Source organism: Rhamphochromis longiceps, linkage group LG10 (assembly GCF_057381845.1).
Source record: "Rhamphochromis longiceps isolate RC_006_pf linkage group LG10, R_longiceps_female_GT1.1, whole genome shotgun sequence".
Classification (NCBI taxonomy): Eukaryota; Metazoa; Chordata; class Actinopteri; order Cichliformes; family Cichlidae; genus Rhamphochromis; species Rhamphochromis longiceps.
The window spans coordinates 36164471-36189273 of NC_140566.1; the positions used below are offsets into that span (position 1 = coordinate 36164471).

The window sequence follows — 24803 nt, forward strand, 5'->3', positions numbered from 1 at the left end:
GACTGAATTCTAGCACGAGTGAATGAGATGTGTTGGAGTTTGTTGTGTGTTGAGTAGAGACTCTAAAACACTGAGTTTCCTGCTTTGATGTGCGAGTGAATCCTGTATTTAGATACACAACTCTGAATACGTCAGAACAAACGTCTTTTGTGAAGTGCATGACAGCATGTCACATGTTTTATGATGAAGGGAAAAAAGGAAAAATTGAATAAAATAGATCTGTGGCTTAAATGAGTGAAGAGCACAGACCGGGTGATTAAACTCATAGCTAATATGATATTAGGGTTATGTTGTGTGTTGTGCAGTTGATGGTTGGTTTGGAGTGAATCTAGCTGATGATTCTTCTCCTGTTGTGAAGATGATGAGGAGTTTGTGTCATGACTTAACAAGGCCTTTTTATTTTGATACTTTCACAGTGCACTGAGAGTTTGGTTTGATAATCTCTGTTATTTTTTATTTTTCATTTTTGAACAAGCACTGATTTTTGCTTGTGAATTTCTTTTCTTTGAGCAGATCTGCAAGTCGGGAATTAAAAGCGTTACACGTCGTCAAGAAAATTGTTGCAAGTGAGTTTCTCCACATTTAAAATGGGTTCAGGAGGAAGCCACTTATTTGGGACAATTAGGAAATGAGAGTCCCCCCCCAAAAAGGATTCAACGAGGAAATCCAGTCTAAATTATTTTTCTTTTTGAAATAACGTCGTTTTGCTGAGCGTGGAAACGAATGCGATGATAATTTCCACAATTAGCAAAAGAAGGAACCACTGAGTGAATGAGTAAGAATTTTAAAATATCTGACTGACTGACTGAACATGATTGTGTGAAGCTAACCCCCACCTGACAAAGGTGCAGATGAACCCATGTGTTTCCTTTTACAGGAGCAGAAAGATGACAGCAACACTCGAGGTTGCATGATGATTTAACCTTTTAAATGCCATTTTCTGTGTCTGTGCATTTATCAGGTGTGTTATTCATAGGCTTGTGTTGCTCACAGAGATAACTGTGACAAAGTATGCATACGCCTGCGCAAGCGCTAATATTTGCATTTTCTTTTCTTACAGCATGCCAGTTCTTCATGTGAATTGATGATGCGATTTATACCAGGACAACTGGTTGATGTTTTTTCCTACTACAGGATTTCTGGGTTTATGTGTGAGGAAAACTGTGTTTACAGGTTATGAGTGGTGATGCTGTTGCATTGTGTTGATGGGAAAATGTGAAGGTTACTTTGATAATGTGAATAACCTGTGTGAAATTTCCTGTGTTGAGAACTGGTGTTACTTCTTTCCACAGCTAGGGTTGACTTTATGGTGTTTTTATGGCACCTCTGGAACCTGTTGACCTGTGTCTGACCTCTGTCTGACTGCAGTCAATGTGTATTGCTAATGTTAATTTCTTTGAGAATGCTGTGGAAGATTCAGCTGAAACGGACAAGTGACATGAGTAAAACAAATAAGAGATACAGTGTTTCTGGGATAGTTTGATATGGGCTCATTAGCTGGCCACTTTTGAGCCCATAGTAATATATAAGTGGAGTGACTTTGCTTAAGAGCAGTCACCGATTACATTAATGTTGCCTGAGTACATGGGATGATCCATGTCTGAGGCGACTTATGAAAATAATTGTAGTTTACTGATTTGAGAAAACCTGCACATGACACTTGTCTTGCTGATGTTGAATGCTTCTTGTTCTTATGATACAATTGTTTACAGGTATGAAGTTTGATTTTACTTCCAGATTTTGTTTTCCAGGCCATGATGGTGTTTATGCAGGCTCCTGGGAGAGCCAGGTGTTAAGCAAACTTAATATGCAAAGCACACTAACATTTTCATTGCAGGATTATAGGTCCAGGGTGGTGCTGCTCCAGGGGAGGAGATGCCCTGATGTTGCCTGGGATATGATCTAGCTAATCTTTTTCTTTAAGACTGGAATCCAGGTTTGGTGAGTTGACGCATGGGTGTGTCCATGCGTCAAGAGGAGGGGTCCAAGGATTAACATTAAACAATGTTTTTTATTATTGTTGCAGTGATTTGTGTGATTAGCCGTTTTATTTACAAATATTAAACCTATGCAAGTGGTGCACCCATGTTCAGATGAGGCTTTGATGGCCTATAAGTGAAGTTCACTGAACTAAAGAATGTGGTTTGATGATTGTTGACATGCTCTCCAAATAGTTTGTCTTCCTAGCAAGGAAATACAGGTGCAGCAGTAATCTCCTGAGAAATCTTCAGAGACCCAGTGAGAAGCGTGAACCATTCCAGGCATAGCTGACAGCCAGGCAGTGGTTGAGGTCAAAGGTCAAGCTGGTTGGGGCCCATCATGAAATCAGACCTTGGAGCCACAGCAAGGACCATGAAACTGCCTGCAAAATAGAGGAGAGGATCGTCCACAAGATGGGAGAGAGGCTTCAGGAGGATCAGAGATCATCTTCAGCACAGCAGACATCACACAGAGAGCTGTGCTACTAAGCTTCCAGGAAATCAAGAGGAGACTTCCCACAGCAAGATTTTAAATAAAATGAAAGATTCAATATTGACGCTGAGGAAGACGACTAAGGTGTACGACGTGCTCTGCCTTAAACCTTCAGCAGCGTTGGAACATGAAAACTCGTGGGATGAGGGGAGCGTGCCAAGCTCCATCGACAGCGCAGAAGGAGTTCGAGGATGACATCATGATTCTATGAAAGCACAGGAACCAGAAGCTATGGTGGTGATGACAGCAGTTTCCTATGAACATCACCTAATGCTGTGCCACTATACTGTGCATACGATGACACTCTGAAGGCTGCTGGGATCATAACAGCAGTAAGACAACTGAACCCTGCACCCTTTCCACAGAGGTGTTTCTCTGCAGAGCGTGGACAATTAAGGAGTCATAAATATCCCCCTCACAAGACGAAGGTCTGAAGTCAGGTGATGGGGGCTGGTAAGAGGCCATAAAACTAGAGTGCTGAGAGGTCTGCAGCTTGGAAATAGCTGAGACCCATGTTGACGAACAACAAAACCAACTGGTATGTTTGAATGTCTATTCTACATACATTTGGACTCTGGTCCTATGGACAGTGATGGAAACAACTGGAAGAGACATTCATGACGCCCTGCAGAGCTTAAACCACTCTGCAGAGAGACATGTGATGTGCACACCCGGAGGAAGCACCACCAAGCTGAGATGTTTTTGAAAATGTTACTTTTTTAGTTTCACTATTAAATTAACAATTTCTTTGGTTGCTCGTAAGATGTAGTTTGCCATGAGATGAGCTCAATGAATGGGGTAACTGCTAATACATTTATTAAACTGTGTACCTTTTCAGTAATTTAGGGTGATTTGACATATGCTGAGTATAAAAAGGTTTGCATTGAAACTGTCAGACATGAGGTATTCATACCTGGGAACTTTTTAAGCATAAAGGTCAAAAAGGGGGGAAATGTTAGATTTGTATTGTTGATTGTCATTTATGCTTAGAAATATTTACTTATATATGCTTAGAGTTTTGTAATTAGTTGTAGATTGGTAGAGGTTTTGATCCTTGATAGTCTGCAAACTTTGTGTGTATTAGACAGCACTTTGGGAGCATGAGAGGTCATACCGTGTCTTATTGTTTTATGGTAGGATTAACGTAGCTACGTCTGTTCTAGTCTAAGTGCTCTTTGTTTAGATGAACTGCAGGACTTCCTCACCGTGTTATCTAGGATGAACCATCTAGGGTGAGGGGGAGGCTACCCTCTTCCTGACCAAGGATGTTTAACCCTTTGATCAGCAACACACACACACACACACGCATACACACAGGCAAGGTACTCTTTGTTTGTATGTAGACGTCGTATGTTAATGAACCTATGCATATTCATGTAACCTCAATAAAAGGGCAGTGTTACAGGAGGACGGACGAGACCAACTGGAGTCAAGCGGTTGTCCGGTTCTCTCCCGTGCACGAGTAACATGAAGAACTTTGCCTATTTGTGTCTTGCTTAGCAGTGTAATTATATTGTCTTAACGTTCCAGCGAATAGGTTTATGCTACAAACCTATCAGCTGTCTCCCCTGTCTGCTATATCCCCGTGTCCAGTCAGTGTCAGTGTCTGCCCTGGTCCCACCTCTGTTCCCTCTGTTGTAGTGCCTGAATGTGAGTCTGTGTCTTTGTTCAGTCTGTGTTATGTGTTTCCTGTTTTACTTTGAAGGTCTCTGTCTTATCTCAGTGTGTTCAGGTTACGCTTCCTTGTCTCGTCAGTCCTGATTTCTCCCAGCTGTGCCCTCCTTCTGTGTCTCATTCCCCTCGTTACTTCCCAGCGTATTTAAACCCTGTGTTTCTCTGAGTCAGTGTCGCGTCGTCCCTCATGCTGTGTGGATCGCGCTGTGTCTCACTGTGAGTTTTGTTTATGAGTTCCCAGTTTAGTTTGCTGTTTTATGACTTTCCCCTGCCAGCAAATAAAGCTGAGTTTTTTTGTGTTTAAACCTCATGCCTGAGTGCCTGCATTTTGGGTCCAACTCCTGCCTGCCACACAGCGACTCATGACACAACCTTCCCACTACAGTCAAACATACATCGTCACACAAATCAACACCTGCTAAGTTATTAACTTCAGCCAGCAGAAGCAGCAAAGTTATAACTTCGGGGCAACACAGTGGCTCAAGAGTTCGTCTTGTAATCGGAAGGTTGCCGGTTCGAGCCTGGCTTGAACAGTCATTGTGTCCTTGGGCAAGACACTTCACCCGTTGCTTACTGGTGATGGTCAGAGGGCCCGGTGGCGCCGGTGTCCGGCAGCCTCGCCTCTGTCAGTGCGCCCCAGGGTGGCTGTGGCTACAATGTAGCTGCCATCACCAGTGTGTGGATGACTGGATGTGTAAAGCGACGAGTAAAGCGCTATACAGATACAGGCCATTTACCATTCATTGCTTTGTTTCACACAGGAGGCAGAATTATACCTGAGAGTGCAGTACTTCTGATCGAGGCCTTGTTTTGTATAGATGCATCTATAATTGTTACTCCTGCACAGCTGCTGTGGAGCACCATAACTTTGTTCTACGTGTCCAGTGACAAGAAAGGGCTGTTCTATTCTATTCTATTCTATTCTATAATAATTTTATCCGAGCTGAGAGTCTTCAGCCAACTGTTGTTTGTAACCGGTGACCTTTGACCCCATATATTAAACCACACCCATCATCTTTAAATACTCACTGTGGATTTACTACTGTACCTGAAATGCTGCAGTCGACGCTCCCTGATGGCAACATCCTCTTTCAGACATGCTCTCAGGAAGTTTCAGATGTTCACCAAGTGCTGAAGAACAGGTGAGTGACCTGACAGGTAAGAGGAGGAGGAGGAGGAGGAGGATAACCTTCACAATGAAAGACTGAGGCTTGACAGTTTCACGTATTTAATGTTGAGGTGTCGTTTACAGCAGAAACACACACAATGTCCTGTCACAGCAGGACATTTACCGAGTCGGATTTAATCTGGGGTCGACTTCAAACTTCCTGATTAAACCTGAACTTCAAACATAAAAATCACCGGTATTTATTCAGGTCCCATACATACAGCAAAAACAATGTCCATATTAAACTAACAGAGTCCAGATTAAACTAAAGGAGTCCAGGTTAAACTAACAGAGTCCAGATTAAACTAACAGAGACCAGATTAAACTAACAGAGTCCAGGTTAAACTAACAGAGTCCAGATTAAACTAACAGAGACCAGGTTAAACTAAAGGAGTCCAGGTTAAACTAACAGAGTCCAGATTAAACTAACAGAGTCCAGATTAAACTAACAGAGTCCAGGTTAAACTAACAGAGTCCAGATTAAACTAACAGAGACCAGATTAAACTAACAGAGTCCAGATTAAACTAAAGGAGTCCAGGTTAAACTAACAGAGTCCAGATTAAACTAACAGAGACCAGATTAAACTAACAGAGTCCAGATTAAACTAAAGGAGTCCAGGTTAAACTAACAGAGTCCAGATTAAACTAACAGAGTCCAGATTAAACTAAAGGAGTCCAGGTTAAACTAACAGAGTCCAGATTAAACTAACAGAGTCCAGATTAAACTAAAGGAGTCCAGGTTAAACTAACAGAGTCCAGATTAAACTAACAGAGTCCAGATTAAACTAACAGAGACCAGATTAAACTAACAGAGTCCAGATTAAACTAACAGAGACCAGATTAAACTAACAGAGTCCAGATTAAACTAAAGGAGTCCAGGTTAAACTAACAGAGTCCAGATTAAACTAACAGAGACCAGATTAAACTAACAGAGTCCAGGTTAAACTAACAGAGACCAGATTAACCTAACAGCGTCCAGATTAAACTAAAGGAGTCCAGGTTAAACTAACAGAGTCCAGATTAAACTAACAGAGTCCAGATTAAACTAACAGAGTCCAGGTTAAACTAACAGAGACCAGATTAAACTAACAGAGTCCAGATTAAACTAAAGGAGTCCAGGTTAAACTAACAGAGTCCAGATTAAACTAACAGAGTCCAGATTAAACTAACAGAGACCAGATTAAACTAACAGAGTCCAGATTAAACTAAAGGAGTCCAGGTTAAACTAACAGAGTCCAGATTAAACTAACAGAGTCCAGATTAAACTAACAGAGACCAGATTAAACTAACAGAGTCCAGATTAAACTAACAGAGTCCAGGTTAAACTAACAGAGTCCAGATTAAACTAACAGAGTCCAGGTTAAACTAACAGAGACCAGATTAAACTAACAGAGTCCAGATTAAACTAACAGAGACCAGATTAAACTAACAGAGTCCAGATTAAACTAACAGAGACCAGATTAAACTAACAGAGTCCAGATTAAACTAACAGAGACCAGATTAAACTAACAGAGTCCAGGTTAAACTAACAGAGACCAGATTAAACTAACAGAGTCCAGATTAAACTAACAGAGACCAGATTAAACTAACAGAGTCCAGATTAAACTAACAGAGACCAGATTAACCTAACAGCGTCTGGACTAACCCAATAAATTCCAGATTAGAGTGAAGATTGGAGGTGGTGATATAATATGTAACATTTTGTTGTCAGAACACACTGAAGTGTAGTGTGAATCTTACAGAGCACACTCAGCTTGTTCACACTGATATAAAGTGAATCTATGCAAACACTGACACAAGACATGAACAATTAGGGATTAACAACACTCAACCCAGAACATTATTCTGACTGTAATCTGGTAACGTTCTGAGTATAATCTGGTGCAGGACTATGACCTGTTAATACTATCAGCAGTGCAGAGCTTGCAGACAGGACTTGGGGCACAAAGACTAAATAATCTGTACATCCGGCTCGCTGCTAATCCAGTCGTCTCAGTGGAAGACGGTCTGTCTCCAGCGTTTGTCGGGCGTGAACGGCCACAGACAGTCGATAATGGCGGAGGTGAAAGGTCGCGGTTCCACGCTCAGGTTCAGCAGCTCCAGACGACAACAGTTTAACTGACTGTTGATTGGACGAAGAGCCGACGCCGCCGGCTGCTCGGTCAGCTGCAAGAACACAGACAGGGTCGGGACCACAGGTGATACAGTTTGTTTATAATGAGTGCAAAGTCCTGCTGATTATGAAAAGATTCAAAACGAGCCACGCACCACGAAGCAGTTAACCTCAGGTTAACTCTGGCTTTCTGGACTACAAAGGTGGATCACTCTTACTGGGGTAAATCGCCATGGTAACCTATGCTATGAGCCAAACCTGCTCTGAAGATTAGAGATTATCAGGTATGACATCAACACCTATAGACCAATCAGATCCTCAGAAAACAGCATCGCCATTCCTGAAGCCCCTCAGAGCTCTGTGGGGAAAGGGGCGGGGTCTGTGTTTCCCCGATGAGCAGTAATGACAATAATAATAATAACCATAATAATATCAATAAAACTTTATCAGCTTTATTGCTCTATAAGCATCAGTGGAACACCTGCGCTGTACCTGCTGACCTCAGATCAGATTCGTGGACCGAGCCGATGTCTGAATCCTGTCTGTAAATGTGATCTTTACAAACAGCTGAGAGAATAAACTGAAATGGTCAGGAGGTCAGAGAGTAAACTTTTCTCTGATTGGCCACTTTCAGGACGATGTCCTGGAAACCGTGAAGGAAGCGCAGCTGCCGCTCCAGCAGCTCAGACTGAACCATGATGTGTTCACGTGCTGATGCGCCACTGCTGTCTGTCGCTCTGCTGCAAACACTCAGCAGGTGACACTCACAGGGATCGTTATCTGTGCCAAGCTGATTGATAATCGGCCAATCGGCATCAGGTCGGGGTGAACCCAGATAACAGATCGACACCTCAGGTGTGCAGGCCTCAGGTCATAACTTTACATCCTTGCGCAGGCAGGCGGGTTAAACTGGCTTTAACCAGTTTAACCTTAACGCCCACTCACATCCTGGGCCATCTGATCTCAGGAACTCGCATGATAAGGTGGGGCCAGGTTTCACAATGAACACACCCGAAACTCTGGCTGATTGGGACCCACACCCAGTTTCACACCTTGGCTCAGGCGATTAGAGGATCATCAGGGGTCCTTTTGTCCCTCTGTGGGGGGAAACTCCCACTAGGTTTATATCTGGACTCTCCACCATTTGACCTTAGAACTGAAGAAGCTTCTCGGATGAGAGGTGAAACGTCTTCAAGCAACTTAAAGAAGTCCAGACGCTTTTCTTTTCAAGCTCCTTTGACTACGATGACCTGGATGACTGAGAACCTTCACAGACATAAACTGGCTTTACTTCATCTCCATTTAAGGCAGATGACCAATCAGAGCCCTGGCTGCTGTTCGTGGTCAGCTGGTTGTTGCACTGCTACGACCTCGAGAACATTAAACTCTGGTGACAAGCTGCAGAGCTGTGGTTGGGCTAAAACATACTGAGCGACAGAAAAACACGTCACTGCTTTACAGCCTGAGCTGTGTCAGGTACGAGGCGGCTCAGGTGTGGGACCACTTACAGGTATGAGGCGGCTCAGGTGTGGGACCACTTGCAGGTACGAGGCGGCTCAGGTGTGGGACCACTTACAGGTATGAGGCGGCTCAGGTGTGGGACCACTTACAGGTATGAGGCGGCTCAGGTGTGGGACCACTTACAGGTACGAAGCGGCTCAGGTGTGGGACCACTTACAGGTACGAGGCGGCTCAGGTGTGGGACCACTTACAGGTACGAGGCGGCTCAGGTGTGGGACCACTTACAGGTACGAGGCGGCTCAGGTGTGTGACCACTTACAGGTACGAGGCGGCTCAGGTGTGGGACCACTTACAGGTATGAGGCGGCTCAGGTGTGGGACCACTTACAGGTACGAAGCGGCTCAGGTGTGGGACCACTTACAGGTACGAGGCGGCTCAGGTGTGGGACCACTTACAGGTACGAAGCGGCTCAGGTGTGGGACCACTTACAGGTACGAGGCGGCTCAGGTGTGGGACCACTTACAGGTATGAGGCGGCTCAGGTGTGGGACCACTTACAGGTATGAGGCGGCTCAGGTGTGGGACCACTTACAGGTACGAGGCGGCTCAGGTGTGGGACCACTTACAGGTATGAGGCGGCTCAGGTGTGGGACCACTTACAGGTACGAGGCGGCTCAGGTGTGGGACCACTTACAGGTACGAAGCGGCTCAGGTGTGGGACCACTTACAGGTACGAGGCGGCTCAGGTGTGGGACCACTTACAGGTACGAAGCGGCTCAGGTGTGGGACCACTTACAGGTACGAGGCGGCTCAGGTGTGTGACCACTTACAGGTACGAGGCGGCTCAGGTGTGGGACCACTTACAGGTACGAAGCGGCTCAGGTGTGGGACCACTTACAGGTACGAGGCGGCTCAGGTGTGGGACCACTTACAGGTACGAGGCGGCTCAGGTGTGGGACCACTTACAGGTATGAGGTGGCCGGACGGCAGGTTGAAAGCCTGAGCGATGGCGACCGCCATTTCATATTTAGTCATCTGCTCTTTCCCAGAGAAGTGAAAGATTCCTCTGATGGATGGGTCCTGACGGAAAAGCAGACGGCGGTGAGACGGGCAGAGCGAAGTCCACCTCATGCTCACCTGTCTCTCTGACGCTCACCTGTCGTGCTCTCTCAGACAGCTTCCTGCAGACGGCAGCGACGTCTCGGGCGTCAGTGGGGAATCTCTGCAAGACGTGATCCAGCGTGCAGCTCTCCTCTGACGCCTCCTGAACCTTCAGGTACAACGACGTCACCACGCTCTCCGTCACCGACTCCACCTCCCCAAACAGAACGGGCACCCGCAGTACCACCGCACCTGGCAGGGTCACGGGTCAAACAGGTGACTGAGGGGCAGGCCAGAGACAGAAGACTCAGACAGGTGACTGAGACGTACCTGGACAGTGGCGCAGCGTCTCCCTCTCCCCCTCCAGTTTGCTCCGCCCATAAACGTTGAGCGGGTTTGGACTGTCGTCCTCACCGTACGGAGGATTCCTGCCGTCAAACACGTAGTCGGTGCTGATGTAGAGGAAGAGCGCCCCGCAGGTGGCTGCAGACACAGACGTTACCTGTTACGGAGGCGCGCTCACACAGAGCTGCACTGAAATCAAGGTGCGTGATGTGTGAAGGGGCGGGGCTCTGATGCGCACTACAGGAGCTCCACCCCCAAACCTTCTCGTGCCCCCACCTGTGTCAGGCCAAAGAATATCTGGTGATGGTGTGGTGGCTCACTGACCTGCCTCCTTGGCGAGCGTGCTCGTGGCGTGCACGTTCAGATTAACAGCTGCTTCCGTGTGTCTCTCCATAACATCTGGACGCCTCTCGGCCGCACAGTGGACGATCACATCAGGCTGAAACACACATTCAAAACAACTTTATTTAGTGACCATCAGCTTTACAGTAATGACGAGAGATGGACCGATCGATATTACGTATCGGTCCGATACTGACCTAAATCACTGGATCGGATATCAGAGAGAAATAAAAAATGTAATCCGATCCATTAAACATCAAAAAAGCACCTCACCAAACCTGCGACACGGCGTAACTCGGCTCATAACCGTAGCACGTCGGAGGAGTGCGGTCACGTGATAGAGCGGCTGTGAGTATTTGTAGCCTCGCTAGCAATCCGGCATTTCATCTCCGAGGAAGTTTTCCCAGAGAGAAGTGAAGCAAGTGTGTAAGTTCATCTCTGAATGTTTGTAAAGCGTTCCAGCGTTAAGCTTAACAACCGATATGGAGCGACTGCCTCTCTCTCTCTCTCTTGCTGCTGCTTCAATGTGAAACTGATCAATGATCAGCTGATCGGCTTTTCTGTCGCGAGTCTTGTTTGTTTGTTTGTTTTTGGCCCACTTTGCACCAGAAAGAGGAAACCAGCGGCTGAACAACAGCAGCGCGTTTAAGCTCGATCAGCTGTTGTTAGAATGTATTTAATATTACTTTCTACTCCAGGATCTTTTTCTACAGCTGACGGCTGTAACTGTGCAGGGGCGGATCTAGCAAAGTTTAGCCAGGGGGCCGATAGGGCATGAACAGGGAAAAGGGGCACAAAGACATACTTTTCTTTCTTATTCTCATTTAAAATGTCGAGCTTTTAATAAATAATTATCTGACTCTTATACCCAAAGTTTTAATCTGATGTCAAATGTATAGAAGTCCATTACTGTATATAGTAACTGTTAAGTCTAATATACCCTAGTAAGCTATATTACTTTTTCCTTTGGGAACCATCTGTGCAGTCTGCAGTTCTGCTGAAGAAAGATGTTGAATCTATTTAATTATTCTTGAAAAATAATTGATTTCTGTGCATTTTTTTCCACCCTGCATCAAATTAAAGTTGATTACATCGATTAAGCATCATGAGGTGGAGGGTGGGGGGTGGTTCCCTATTTTTTGGGGGTTTTTTGCTGGGAGTTTGCAGCCCTATTGGTTAGGCTGCTTACTCTTTAAAATACCAGAATAGGGAGGATGGAGCAGGTTTAAGTTTATTAGATTGATCAGTTTTGCTGATCTATGACATATTTTGGGTGCAGTGTGTTTTTTTTTTTTACACACAGGTGTAACAGAATAGCTTCAGTGTTTTTTAACTTGAGTTTGAACTTATACAAAATGCAGCAAGATATTAAAAAAACTATTTTATTGATTAAAACACATCGGATTCATATCGGTATCGGACATAAGAAAGTGGTATCGTGCCGTCTCTAGTGATGCCAGAACATACCATTACCAGAACATACCATTACAAACAGCCTGAACCCTGTCAGCTGACTCACAGGTGAGTCGTGTCCGTCCTTCAGCAGCTGCACCTGCTCGCTCACAGCCTCTGACCAACCATAAACCCGATCAGTATCCTGGTAACCGCTCGGCCCGCTGCCTGTACGAGACGGTCTGTTCCCTGCGCCCGTGGGTCGGGGAACAGGTCCTGAGTGTTGTCTGTGCTCAGCTCAGAGTACCCGCCCCTGGAGTCCCCGGGTGCAGCGCTCCCACGCTGATGTGGGCAAAGATGGGGGAGGGTCCCCCAGTGGGACGATCATTTACCCACTACTGACCCTGTGACCCATAACACAAGCCAAGGTGTGAAGAAGGTGTAGGTCATTGTGAGACCTAGCCCCACCCTATCATGTGACTTGCTGAGGTCATATGACCAGGATGTGAGTGGGCGTTAAGGCGTCTGGGAAGGATGTCAGACTGGACTACAGATGGCGGACAGTGTCATAAGCCCCGCTCTCTGTCCAAAGAGGGTTGTTCACAGTGGAGATAGACGCTTCTTTCACTCCTCTGTCTTCTCTGTCCAACATGTGCACATTGGGATCCTTAAAGAGTGAACTTTGACCTTTAGATGCAGATGTACAGCTGAGTCCCGTGGAGAGCACAGAGTGAGGGTTGGGGATGTTACCATCCCACAGACACAGTGTCCAGGGAAGCAGAGGAACATGTGAGTGGTTATCCCAGCTGGACCTGGGACTCCCCGACACACTGAGCGTTTATATCCTACCACACAGAGAGAGTTTGGACCTCACCAGGATGTCCAGCTAAATGTTGTCATTTGTCAAACATGCAGTAAAACTACTGCAGCCAAAGGCAGAAGTACTTCCAGTTTATTCCACCAGCTGATAATCATCCAGTGTAAGGTGAAGAGTGTTTTAAACTCAGTGTGTGAACGTCTCCACACACACCAAAGGACACGTTAGGGCTGTGCGATATGACCACAATCTCATCTCCCGATATCAGATATCTATCGCCCCGGTAACGATATAAATCACAAAAATGTAACGTTTCTGTAAATTCTGTGAATCTCGGGCAGCTCGACTTGTGTGAAGTGTTTCCACTTCACACTGTTTCCTGTGCGTCGTGTAGCTGGAGTCGAGTGTTTTAACGATGCATGAAACGATACATTTTTAGACATCAGTTGTAACGGCGCCGTTTTCTTTGTGAGTATTTATTACACGGCGTGCTGCGGGGAAAAGCCTGCTCTAACGTTTGAGTCTAAGGTTTATCTTTTAGCACCTGGCGTCTTTTTTACTTCTCATCCGTAAATAATCTGCATCTTTCACGTGATTCAGTTTATTTTGAAAAGTCTCAACAGGATCTTGAGCTTTATTGTGAAAGGTTTATGTGGAACATAAACAAGCGGACACGCGATGCTGTTACTGTCGTTGTTGCTAACGACAACGCATAAAAACAGGCACTTGTCCATCTGTAGTGTGGTTATATTACATATAAGAGAAAGAGAGAACCTAAACGAATATAGCCACTACAGTGACATCAGAACCATGAAAAATATTGCTGTAAACAGTTTATTTTGCGACACCACGAAACAAACGATAGCGTGATAGGAAACAATAGACGTTTTTATATCGTCATCCGATATATATGGTTATATCGAACAGCCCTAGGACACGTCACTGTCCTCCGTCACCGATTCTCTGCATAATTTTATGGACAGATTTCTGGGTGTAGCTGCCGGTGTCAGGACTAAAGTCTCTGCTTCTCACAGTCGATGTGGTTCTGCTGGCTCCAACTCACAGTTTCACAGCACAGTGTGAACGAGAGTCAGCACCTCCAAGTCTGAGGCCACGGACCCACTCTGAGCGCCCACTCTGAGCGCCCACTCTGAGCGCCCACTCTGAGCGCCCACTCTGAGCGCCCACTCTGAGCGCCCACTCTGAGCGCCCACTCTGAGCGCCCACTCTGGGTCAGGGACGAGCTACTAGGTGGAGGGGTTTAAGTATGTTGAGGCGTTGATCACAAGCGAGGGGAGATCGCCAGACGGATTGCCGCTGCAGTGATGCGAGCACTGTCCCGGACCGTCGTGGTTAAGAGAGAGTGTGAAACCGCTCAATCTACGTCCCTACCCTCAGCTATGGTGACGAGGCGTGGGCGGGGACCGAAAGAACGCGATTGCAGATACAAGCGGCAGAAATGAGCTTCCTTATGGGCTCAAACTGGGCTCAGACATATTCTGTAAATCAAATGAGTCGCTGTGAACTGAGATTGTATCTTGTAAACCAAAATATCTGAAAATGTTACGCTTGTGCATCTACAGATGAGAATCTGTGTGTTTTTAAAAACATTTACAGAGGTTACAAATAGTTTTTGTTAAGGTCTTCTAACAGATACAAAGCACAAAACTACGGTGAAACTGCGCTCAGCTTCCTGGCTGTGTGCGTTGCAAGTGACCAGTACGACTTCTGACCCAGTTTTTTTTCTTTCAGCTGACTGGATTGTTACATTTGTGACCAATCAGAGAACAGATGGTTTCAATGTCGGTGGGGTGCTTTACCGAGCTTCAGGTCCTGGGAGGGTGATGCAGTTTTAAGCTGGAGGATCTCTATATGAATGTCCCATAGGGCTCCCCGGGAGCTGCCGGAAGGATAAAGTTGTGCTATACCAGAAACACCATCATCCTTCAGAAGGATAGGCGTGACCAAAAAGCACCACACGCCCCTAGCTGGTCGCATGCACATTCGCACCTCGAAGCACGTCCAAAGCAAACTGGTCGCACTTTAAAATATTCAATTTTGACGCGTGTGAAGCGGAAATGTGGGAGGAAGTAGTGCCAGACGGTATGTTTGCAAGACGGCAGCTGTCGAGCGTTTGAAGAGAGCAGAGCAGTGGCGAAAAGGACGCTTTACACATCAGTCACTACAGCGACTTGACGCTGGAGTTCAGATTTTTCCAACTCGAGTGGGAGACACGATTAGCGCGAATGCACAACATGCAACACACAAACTGCAGCGCACATTTTACCTCGCGCTTCCAACGCGTCAGTCGCACTACTTGGTTGCGCAAATCAGGCAGAAAAGCGCTTTCGTGACGCAAATCTGCTTCTGAAGTTTCGCGGGACCCCCAGTCGCGCTTCATCGCGCTCCTCTTTACACGTAAACCTGAAGCTCCGGTCGCGTCTATCGCGTTCGGTGTGAACGCACCCTTAGAGACAGGGTGAGGAGTTCCTACATGTCCCACTCAGAGGAGGCCCGGGGCAGACCCAGGACACGCCGGAGGAGGTGGTGGAGGGGACGGAGGTGTGGGCTTCTCTGCTGAGGCTGCTGCCCCCGCGACCCGGCCCAGCAGAACAACATGGATGGATCCACTTCTGTATCTGTTTGCCCAAGCACCTGAGAAGGGGTGTGGCCCCACCTCGCCGTCCCCCCAGCAGCAGCAGCCAGGTGCTTGTTCTCCCCGACTCCACCAGGTGAGCTCTCAGAGTGATGAGCTCTGATACTTGGTGAGCTCGCATGTGGAGCTGGTTTCCATGGTGACCGTGAAGGTCAAACACACAGGTGATGAGGGACCCCCTCTGTCACCGTGTCACATTCGACAGGTGACTCGATCCATTTGCTGATCTGTGGGGGCGGGGTTAATGCTCAGGAAAGTCTCCTAGGTGGACTCTGACCTAGAGGCTCTTGTGAGGTCACTAATAAGGTCAACGAACCACATGGAGTCGAGTACTGTTGTCGAAGTACTCTGTACGAATACACAGCTTGCATGCAGTACCTTGTATTCGTGCAGCAGTCCTCTGACGGCGTCCTCGTCTGTGAGGTCACAGCGCAGAAGGCGGAGCCTGGCTCTCCTGTATCCCGTCCCAGTGACGGTCCATCCGGCGCTGTGAAACTCTCGGCACACCGCTCGCCCCAGGAGGCCTGTTGCCCCGGTAACCAGGACGCGTGGCGCCCCCACCAGCAACTCCTCCTGAGTACATAAGAGTACACACATCAGTACTACAGTTAGTATTACAGAGGACTATAGTTAGTACTATAGAAAGACAGTACTGTACTTAGTACTACACACAATACTACACTGCTACAAGTTGTACCAGAGTCAGTAATACAGACAGTACTACAGACTAGGGCGGGGTGATGTATCGCGGGTTTTCCACGTACGATGGTTAACGTGGCTTTATCGTAACCATAGAGTATGGGTTACCATGGCAACAATAATCTGTCTGCATGCAATTGAGAGTTTTTCTCTCCCACACTCTGTGAATGCGTCACTGACCCCCCTCCCAAGCTGAAACTGTGCAGCTGATGGTTCAAACATTTAAATTCTTTCTGACTTCCTGTATCAAAGTAGAACAAACACAGAGGTGGACCAACGTTAGAACGTGTGGCGATACAGATCACGTCTCTGATGTCGCTCCAAAACATGGTCATATTAGATTTCCTCATGTCGCCCAGCCCTACTGACAGGGTGAGGCTGCTGTGGCCAGTCGGGGGGTGTAGCCGCCACTGGTGGTGTAGCCTCAAAACAGGTGAAGAGGTTTGGCTCTTCTGCCGGTGTGTCGTCACCCTCAGCAGCTCTGAGTCTTCTGATCGGGGACATGTTGGACACCTTAGCACACCTGCCTGCTGCTGCTGCTCAGGTTGGCTGAGCCGTGCTGTAAAGAGAAGAGGGCAGAGGAACACCACGCTACCAAGTGTCCAAGGGCTGAATTAGCATTAGCATCCGGTGGAATGTAAGGGTAAGGGTTAGCCATCCTGCATACGGTGAACACACAGGAGGTAGATGGGCCTGCGTCTGACAGTCGTACACGTGAGGTCTGGGGAGCAGTGACTGTCTACAGCTGTTATCACGCACATACAGTTGGCACGGTAACACTTCCACGTTACCTGAGGCCAACACGAGACCAGCAACAAGCACGCCAAGCAAGAGCTACCAAATGAAACAGCTGAGATGGACTTGTTACATTTTAATAATAAGAGAACATCTTTGGTAAGAACATGGTTGTGTGTCTGGACTCTAACTGCAGGGTGTGGCACAGGTCAGCACTTGTGACATCACTCATGACATCACTCGTGATTACAGACTTAGTTTTACACTTTTATCCCCTCGTTTGGGAACATCAGTACTACAGACTGCACTACAGTTAGGAGAGTACTGCAGTTAGTACTTCATACCGTAGTACAGTGAGTATTACAGTACTATAGGGAGTACTACAGTCGGGTATAAACATACCTCTGCCAGTATACCAGAGTGACACACCTGAGCAGACCCCTCCCCCTGCACGCGCAGACCCAGATCAGTTCCTTTAATCAGTATGTTTATTTTATAAATAAAGTTTTACTGCAGTATTTAAGTAGTATTTGAATTCTGGGAGCCGTTAGCAGTTAGCATTTAGCTGCTGACAGGTGAGCTTTACCTGAACAAGCTGCACGCGCCCCGGACTGAACAGAATCCTTAGTTCTGCGCCTGCGCAGCTCATCTCTGATTGAATATGTGCACTGGATCAGTTATTGATCAGGTTCCTATCACTCGGAGCCTCGCGGATTTTCTGATGCGCACTTTCTGTCTCGGTCACTTCCGGACTGATCAGCTGTTTGCCGTAAAGCAGCTGTCGCGCTGCCACTAGCGGTTAGCATACAGGCTAACAGGCTTTTCTTTAGCTTCGGTGACCCAAGTCAGAGTCCTGATCCTCGCCAACGGGTCGGAACCGTCCCGGGAGCGGCTCTAACGGCGTCAGCATCACAGCTGAGCGAGAAAGACTCAAAGGCAGAGCTCACCTGCGAGCACGCGGACCCAGAACCGGGCATCGGACGGACCGAACCACGGACCAACGAAACCCACACAAGGATCAGGAAACTCCCCGGAGTCACAGCCCGGTGCTGCTCCGCTGCTTCTTCTTCTTTGTGAGCGGCTCACACAAACGTCGATTTGTGGCTCTACCACCGCCACGCGGTGCGGAGTGTGACCGAAATCAGACTCGGGGTCAGGCTCTGACGAGAGCTCTTGAATTGTTAATTAAACCAGTTTGTTTCTAAGTGAACAGATTCAGGTTTGACTGCTTTCATGGCCGGCGGGGGCAGACCGATCCCCGGCCTGCAGCCACGTCGTTCCTACTGACAGAACGACGAGTAAAAATCTCATTAATCATCAAAATCTGCACGGATATAGGTCCTTTTAACCTGATTAGCATAAACATATTTCAGTAAAATAATTCTAATTAGGGGAAGTGCCACTGCTTTCATCAGCCTGTTCTAAACTGTAGGATCACAGTGGAGACCAGAGTCTGCACAGTGTAACACACCAAAGGATTCATGAACTGCACAAAAGCCTTTGGAGAACAGTCTTCACATGCACAGGTTCACTCTGCTGTGTGGGTTGTTGTGTGACCCCCCGGGTCAGAGCCGGTGCACAGAGCTGCAGCCTCGTCTGTCACTCACCTCCTGAAATAGAAACCTGCAGCCCGACACCGCCCCGCTCTCTCTGTTTATCTCTCGCTCTCTCTGCAGCCTGTCAGCAACACTCCCACAGGTGCTGTGGGTCGCCCCACACTGAGCTGGTGTTCACATCAAACTCACCCGCTGCTCCAAAACTTTCTCTCAGCCACATTTCTGAGTCTGAAAACTTTGAAAATTTCATTTAATTGGATTTAAACTGAGAGCCTGAACACTGCTCCTGGACCAGGAACACACCCTTCGGCTTTAACCCGAGCCAGGACCAGGACCAGAACCAGGACTAGGCTCTCCCGGAGAAGTCTGAACTAAGTTTGACCTTGAATGTTTGACAGCAGGACATGATCCTGATTCTGGTCCCGGTGCTGTCGGTAGTTTAATGCTAAGCTGATTTCAGGTAAGGACATGCTAACACTCACTTATTGGGTTATTATTCATGACTGAACCTGATTTCTTCCTCTAAATATTTGGCACTTGTTCCAGCTGTAAGTGTAAAACAGTTTTCAGCTGTAAAATTTAAATCATTGATGTTTCAGCTTCATCATTCAGGTAAACGCGCGCATCATCAGTGCAGAGCTTCACTCTGCTTCTCTCTGCATGTTTAAATCAGATAAATGATGATCAGCATACAGCATCACAGGTTACATTTTAAAGCCACGTTTCCATTTTACCTGCAGTTATTGCTCAGATCTGCCAGTTTCAGTAAGGTTCTTGATCCCTCTTTACGTTATACTTCATACGTCATACTCTTATCCTTAATGATAAGAAAACCGAAATTATGATTTTTGGTAGTAATGCCCTTCGTGCCAAACTTCGGGATGCCTTTGGTTTTCTCACTAGTTCTTTCTCTGACACTGTTAGGAATCTGGGTGTCTTATTTGACAGCTCATTTAAACTTGATAAACAAGTGTCTGCTGTTGTCAGATCCAGTTTTTACCAGCTTCGCCTTATTTCTAAGGCCAGGCACTATATCCCGTATAAAGACCTAGAAAAGCTCACCCACGCCTTTGTAACGTCAAGGCTAGATTACTGTAATTCACTTTACTGTGGTCTCCACTCTTCCCTTTTACATAGATTACAGACAGTTCAGAATGCTGCAGCACGCATTCTAACTAAAACCAAGAAGTTTGCCCACATTACTCCTGTCCTTGCTGATCTGCACTGGTTGCCTGTCAAATATCGTATTCAATTTAAAATTTTGTTGTTTACTTTTAAAATTACCAATAACACTGCACCAAGCTATCTTAAGGAACTTTTAAACCCATATGCTCCTGCTAGGGCTTTAAGGTCATCCTCACAGTTACTGCTGGTTCAGCCCAGATCTCGACTGAAATCTAGAGGTGATCAATCGTTTGCTCTAGTTGCACCGGAGCTGTGGAACAATCTCCCGATTGGCATCTGAGCGTCTGATTCTATTCATTCTTTTAAATCACAGCTAAAAACATATCTTTTTAAACTTGCCTTTTCTACCAGTTAAATGCTGGCTTTCTTGCAGTGACCTATTGACCTATTGTATTAAATTCTCTGCTATCTTTCCATTACTGGTGTCTTTTATCATGGTGGTACAGTCTTACCTTGCTATAACCTATGTGCTGCAGTTTACTCTTATTGGTGGCTTTTATCTGTGAACATAATTCGTTACCTTTATGTATTTGATGTTAATGTGTGAACTGTTTTATTTTTTATTGTTTTATGTAAAGCACTTTGGTATGCCCAAGGCTTTTAAATGTGCTCTATAAATAAAGATTGTTGTTGTTGTTGTTAATCGAATCGCCGCAGTGTGACAGCGAGCTGATAAAGGGAAGCACTGCGTACCTGTCCCAGCCTTCCTCAGACGGCAGGTATCACGTGTTCGGCCGGCCTCTGTACGTCTGCCTGATTGTCTGAATCACCTCTGAACCCCAGCTCTGGAGGAACTATCACAGGGCAGGACGGCTTTAGTTTAATAATGACCCGAGCAGCCGGGTCCGCTTCATGGATTTAAGATTGAGGGTTTTCCCTGGATGGCGATCGTGGATCAGTAGAACTGAGTGGGATTAAATCATGGAGCACCGTGGACTCAGTGGGAAATCATCATTTCATTCAAACTGCTTCATTAATGTCTCCATGTTTGTTTGTGCGTCCTCCAGAGACACAATCATGAGCGGCCACGAGGACACAGCAAAAAGAGAAAGAGGGCGGGGCATCTTCCTCAGCGCTCACCGCTGCCCTGAAGTCGACGTGCTGCCTCATCAAACTGCTGAGGCACAAATCCTTCCACGCTGTTCTCCAGTTCCTGCAGACAAGAGCTCTGAGTTCACCTGCACAGGTGAGAGTGAGCCAGATTACCTGGACTTCTGCTCCACCCATCGCTCCGAGGTAGATGAGGAAGAGGAAGACGAAGGGAGTGTCAGCGACTGGTCGGAGGAAGATCTCTCACTCCACTTCTCTCCCTCTGTCCTCATCCAATCAGACGATGAAACGTCTGATCCAGAGAGTGGCTTTGAGTGTGTTGACATCACCATAGAGACACAGGTGAGCGATCATCATCATCAGCTGGTCAGATGAACGTACGTGTGGGGCCTAGTTTCATCTTTACCAGCAGCGTTTGTTTCCTGTCGTCCAGGTGAAAGGTCAGGATGCGGAGGGGCTAAAGATGGTGCCTAAACGGCAGATTCACCTGAAGAAGAAGAAGAAGGACGGCGAGGATGGCGCTGAACAGGTAAACACTGATAAACTACAGGTATGTCTTCTGCCAGTTTAACTGTTTGCTCACCTGTTGGTCTACCTGTCCAGGTGATACTGAAGGATGTTCCTGCTGAGGGCAGAGGAATTAACAATAATACGTCAGCTAATGAGCTGCTGTGTCCCACTACTCGATCACGGCCTGAACTGTTACTACGGCAACACAGTATGCCCACCTCCTTTCACGCCACCTCAAATACTAGCAGTGATGCTGAGAGCTACGGGGTCTACAAGGGCCTGATTGCAGGGGCTGGCCAAGGTAACAGCACGTCTACCTGTCAACAAGCTCCCTGTTTCTGTCAGTAAGGACCGCCCACCCGCCACCCTGGGGAGCACTGAAAAAATAAACTGTTATTGATCATATTCACTGGTTCAGGTTATCAGTTTGGACAAAAGCAGAGAGGGATGATCACAGGATCCTTTCCATGATGAAGAGAAACTAGTTTGTATCCACCAATCAGATCCCTGAACAGAGGGATGCATGTATTTAATCAGGAAGTGAAAGGAAGTAAACACTCCCACTCAGCTGATTTGTGTCATTAGCTAACGGCATGCTGGCTTCGGTTGGCGAACGCAGAAAGCAAAAACAGCCCCGATGCTGAAATGTTGGGACACTGTGTGAAATGCAACAACTTACAAATCTCATTAACACACATTTTATACACAAAAGAACAAAAAATAAACACTCAGCTGTGTAGACTCCAGCAGAGTGGAGATGTCTTTGTACCCGACCATGTCTGACCTGATAAGCTCTGAAATCTCTGACTGTCTCTGTTTAGTACGCCTTACTCTTCCAGCCTTTGTTGCTCCATCCCAACTTTTTTGGAACTGGGGTTGTAGTTCGCACATGAAATACGAGGGGGGGCAGGGGGGCGCTTTCTTTGCTGAGCTGTGCACTGATTACACACATCTGAATAGACTCAAGCTGATACCACGCTGGTGTGATTGCTGTGCCGTGGGTTGCCATAGCAGAGAGGCCTGAGTGTCAAATAACAGTCTCACACACTGCTACATAGTTCCCTGCAAACTGCAGAAAATCTCAGAAACTAGAACTTAGCTCGAACCCGTTGGTCCTCCAACCTAACCCTAACCTCAGAAGAAAACCTCTAAGAAAATAATTTAATATTCTGATTTTCAGTGGATAAAACTTCAATCACCGGGTAGCACAGCATGATATTGGATCACAGCCCGTCAGACTTCACGACTTCCACACTACAACTAAATGTGGTGTTTCCAGAGTGTCTGACTGTGTCTAACGAGAGCTTTCCTTTTGCATCAGTCCTTTATTTATGCAGGTAAAAGTCTCATTGAGACTACAGTCTCGTTTTCAAGTACAGACATGAAGTCATGGCCTTGAGTTAAATGATGGTAGGATATGATTTACAAGGATTTTTGCATGATTGAGATCCCTGATTCACAATAGACGCGACACGTGCTTCACTGAGGATGCAGCTCAAAGTTTGTGTTCTGCCTGTACTGCATCATTGTCGGGGTCTTCATGAGTATACATGCCCGCTCCCTGACGTTCTGCATTTCTATTGGTTGCATGAAGAAAACAGTTAATGTGCGCCGCAAGCCATGAAAACCAAAGCTTCAAATGTTGCCTCAACATGTCTGTCGAAGAGGTGCAACTCTACTACTGAGTATTATTATTATTAATACACGTCTTTGTTTTTGTTCTATTGATGATGAAAGACGAAGAATCTGAGTTTGATGAAGTTTCTGATGGTTTCAGGGCTCCTGATTGGAGGAAACTCTCAGCGTCTTCAGAAGTCGTTCTCTCTGGATGAAACCAAAACAAAGATGGCATCCTGCCTCATTAAGAACGTGCTGTCGAAAAAGATGCAGGTGGAACAGAAAAACCTGAAGAAGAACGCGGAGGTATCACCTGTCCTGCCTCTGGGTCATCAGACAGGAGGAGGCGGGGTCAGAGCTCCGGTTCACGTGGTGAGAGACGTGAGGAGTTTAGTTAAACACTCATACGGCCACTCATTCACCACATCAGCCGCGTCACAGGACAACAAGTCAACAAGCTGCAAAGCAGTTGGCCAAGAGGATAGCCCTATGCCCACTTACCAGCAGGCTGTGGGGGTCAAAGGTCACTTCTCCAAGGTTGCTGTGTCTTTCAGCCAATCACAAGACAAGAAGCAAAGTAAATCATCCAGACAGCCGATGGCACAGCAGAGACGAGGAAGTGAGCCAATTATCAGCAAAGGTTTAGACCACTTAGACCCACCCACTTTGAAGCCCAACCCATCAGCGAGAGCTGTGACTCCACCTTCCCACCAGGGCACCTGGCCACTGCTCGGTGCTCAGGAACAGAGCTCCATCCTGGGTGTGTCCTCTCCGTCTGCCCCTGGTTCCTCCCAGCACCTCCTGCAGATCCCCTTCCCCAGCAGCCTGCACCCTCACCTGGGGAAGGCTGGCTATGTCCACACCCCTTTGAGCTACATCCAGACCCAGCAGTCCACACCTGGTGCAAGCATCCACCTGCCCTTTAGGTCCGAGGAGTTCCCGAACCGGCAAACTGGAAACTTTTCTGAACAAGTGGACCCGACCAAAACACAACGAGAGCGAGAGGGTCAGAGCGGGACAGCAACGCTTCCGAGCCAGAACCAACAAGAGCTTCAGCAGCAGCGCCTGCATCCACAGCCGATTCTGTGCAGCGTTCCCAGTCTCTTACCTGCACAGGTATCTGGGGACTTCCTTGTCGATGTGTTGGGCTCTGCTGCAGCACCTGGACCCTTCTTCAGAGTTCCCGCCCCCTGTCAACTGATGTTAGACCCTAAAAGTGGGCGGTTCTTCTATGCTGACACGTCCCTGCAGCATCAGAGGAAGATGCTCCTGGATCCAGAAACTGGACAGTTCTTCCAGGTGTTCTTACCTCCAGCTGGCTCAGCCTCCAATGCTGCCATGTTCCCAGTGACCTGTGCTAACCCCGCCCCCACTGTGATCCAGGTGGGCGCCACTAACCCCATGTTGCTCTCGGTGATGCCATTCCAGCGAGCAGTGGGCGTGTCCTCATTTTGTGGCCTTCCTGTCACTGTGATGGCGTCAAACCAACAGTGCAGCGATGACATCACGCACACTTTGCCTGGTCGTCACTGATCATCGATCACTGCTTTGATATTGATTTGTATTTGTTTGCACTCTGTGACATCACATGTTTGAGTTTTGTACTTTTCATCACAAACACGCGATCAGCAAAAACATTTATTGATTATTGATCAAAACATTGGAAAAAGAAAAAAACTTTAAATTCACTCAAAGAAAACAAAACACACCAATACTGGAGACAAACTGGGACTTGTACTGGGAACCAGTCAGTCCGACTGCTTATGTTAAAAACACAAACTTAATATCGATTAATTCATACTGATTAATACTGACCTGTATTGATTTAATATTGATCAACACGTTTTTAAAGCATATGTGATTTTCTCACTGCACTCTCTCAGATTGTTTTTATGCAATGGCACAATTTTT

The 24803-nt window shown here is 46.8% G+C and overlaps 2 protein-coding genes and 1 long non-coding RNA gene across 4 annotated transcripts in view; 2 read left to right on the top strand and 1 right to left on the bottom strand.

Annotated features, from left to right (window-relative positions):
* The first annotated feature begins 35 nt into the window (after positions 1–35).
* Positions 36–3947, top strand: LOC146661411 (uncharacterized). Its single transcript, XR_014913604.1, has 2 exons — positions 36–961; positions 1061–3947. It is a non-coding gene; the product is annotated as an uncharacterized LOC146661411 (long non-coding RNA).
* Positions 3948–6850: 2903 nt separating this feature from the next.
* On the bottom strand, positions 6851–18037 carry mat2b (methionine adenosyltransferase 2 non-catalytic beta subunit methionine). 2 transcript variants are annotated; one of them, XM_085421515.1, is made up of 8 exons: positions 17922–18037; positions 16609–16798; positions 15919–16113; positions 10658–10772; positions 10319–10471; positions 10044–10240; positions 9854–9967; positions 6851–7480 (listed from the first exon to the last, which is right to left on the bottom strand). In XM_085421515.1, exons 2-8 carry the CDS (start codon positions 16741–16743, stop codon positions 7307–7309), a joined length of 1083 nt encoding a protein of 360 aa, XP_085277641.1. In that variant the 5' UTR covers positions 16744–16798; positions 17922–18037; the 3' UTR covers positions 6851–7306. The 2 variants fall into 2 exon arrangements, with proteins under 2 accessions (XP_085277641.1, XP_085277642.1); XM_085421516.1 differs by lacking the exons at positions 16609–16798; positions 17922–18037 and adding an exon at positions 17561–17759 and having other exon boundaries at positions 6852–7480.
* Positions 17912–24803, top strand: part of LOC146661413 (uncharacterized) — a 7493-nt gene continuing 601 nt past the window's right edge. Inside the window, exons 1-5 of the mRNA XM_085421476.1 lie at positions 17912–18990; positions 20723–21107; positions 21199–21294; positions 21369–21576; positions 23053–24803. The exon at positions 23053–24803 is cut by the window's right edge and continues 486 nt beyond it. Of these exons, the coding sequence (XP_085277602.1) occupies positions 20733–21107; positions 21199–21294; positions 21369–21576; positions 23053–24425 (2052 nt within the window). The 5' untranslated portion in view covers positions 17912–18990; positions 20723–20732 and the 3' untranslated portion in view covers positions 24426–24803. The remainder of the gene's footprint in view (positions 18991–20722; positions 21108–21198; positions 21295–21368; positions 21577–23052) is intronic.

Bases quoted from the DNA above. Each gene is read 5' to 3' on its own strand.
- mat2b (XM_085421515.1), bottom strand. From the start codon at position 16,743: ATGTCCCCGATCAGAAGACTCAGAGCTGCTGAGGGTGACGACACACCG. The intron at 10,241-10,318 runs GTACGTCTCAGT...TGACCCTGCCAG, and splicing joins GACGCTGCGCCACTGTCCAG to GTGCGGTGGTACTGCGGGTG. The intron at 7,481-9,853 runs GTAAGTGGTCCC...GTGTTCTTGCAG, and splicing joins CGTCCGGCCACCTCATACCT to CTGACCGAGCAGCCGGCGGC.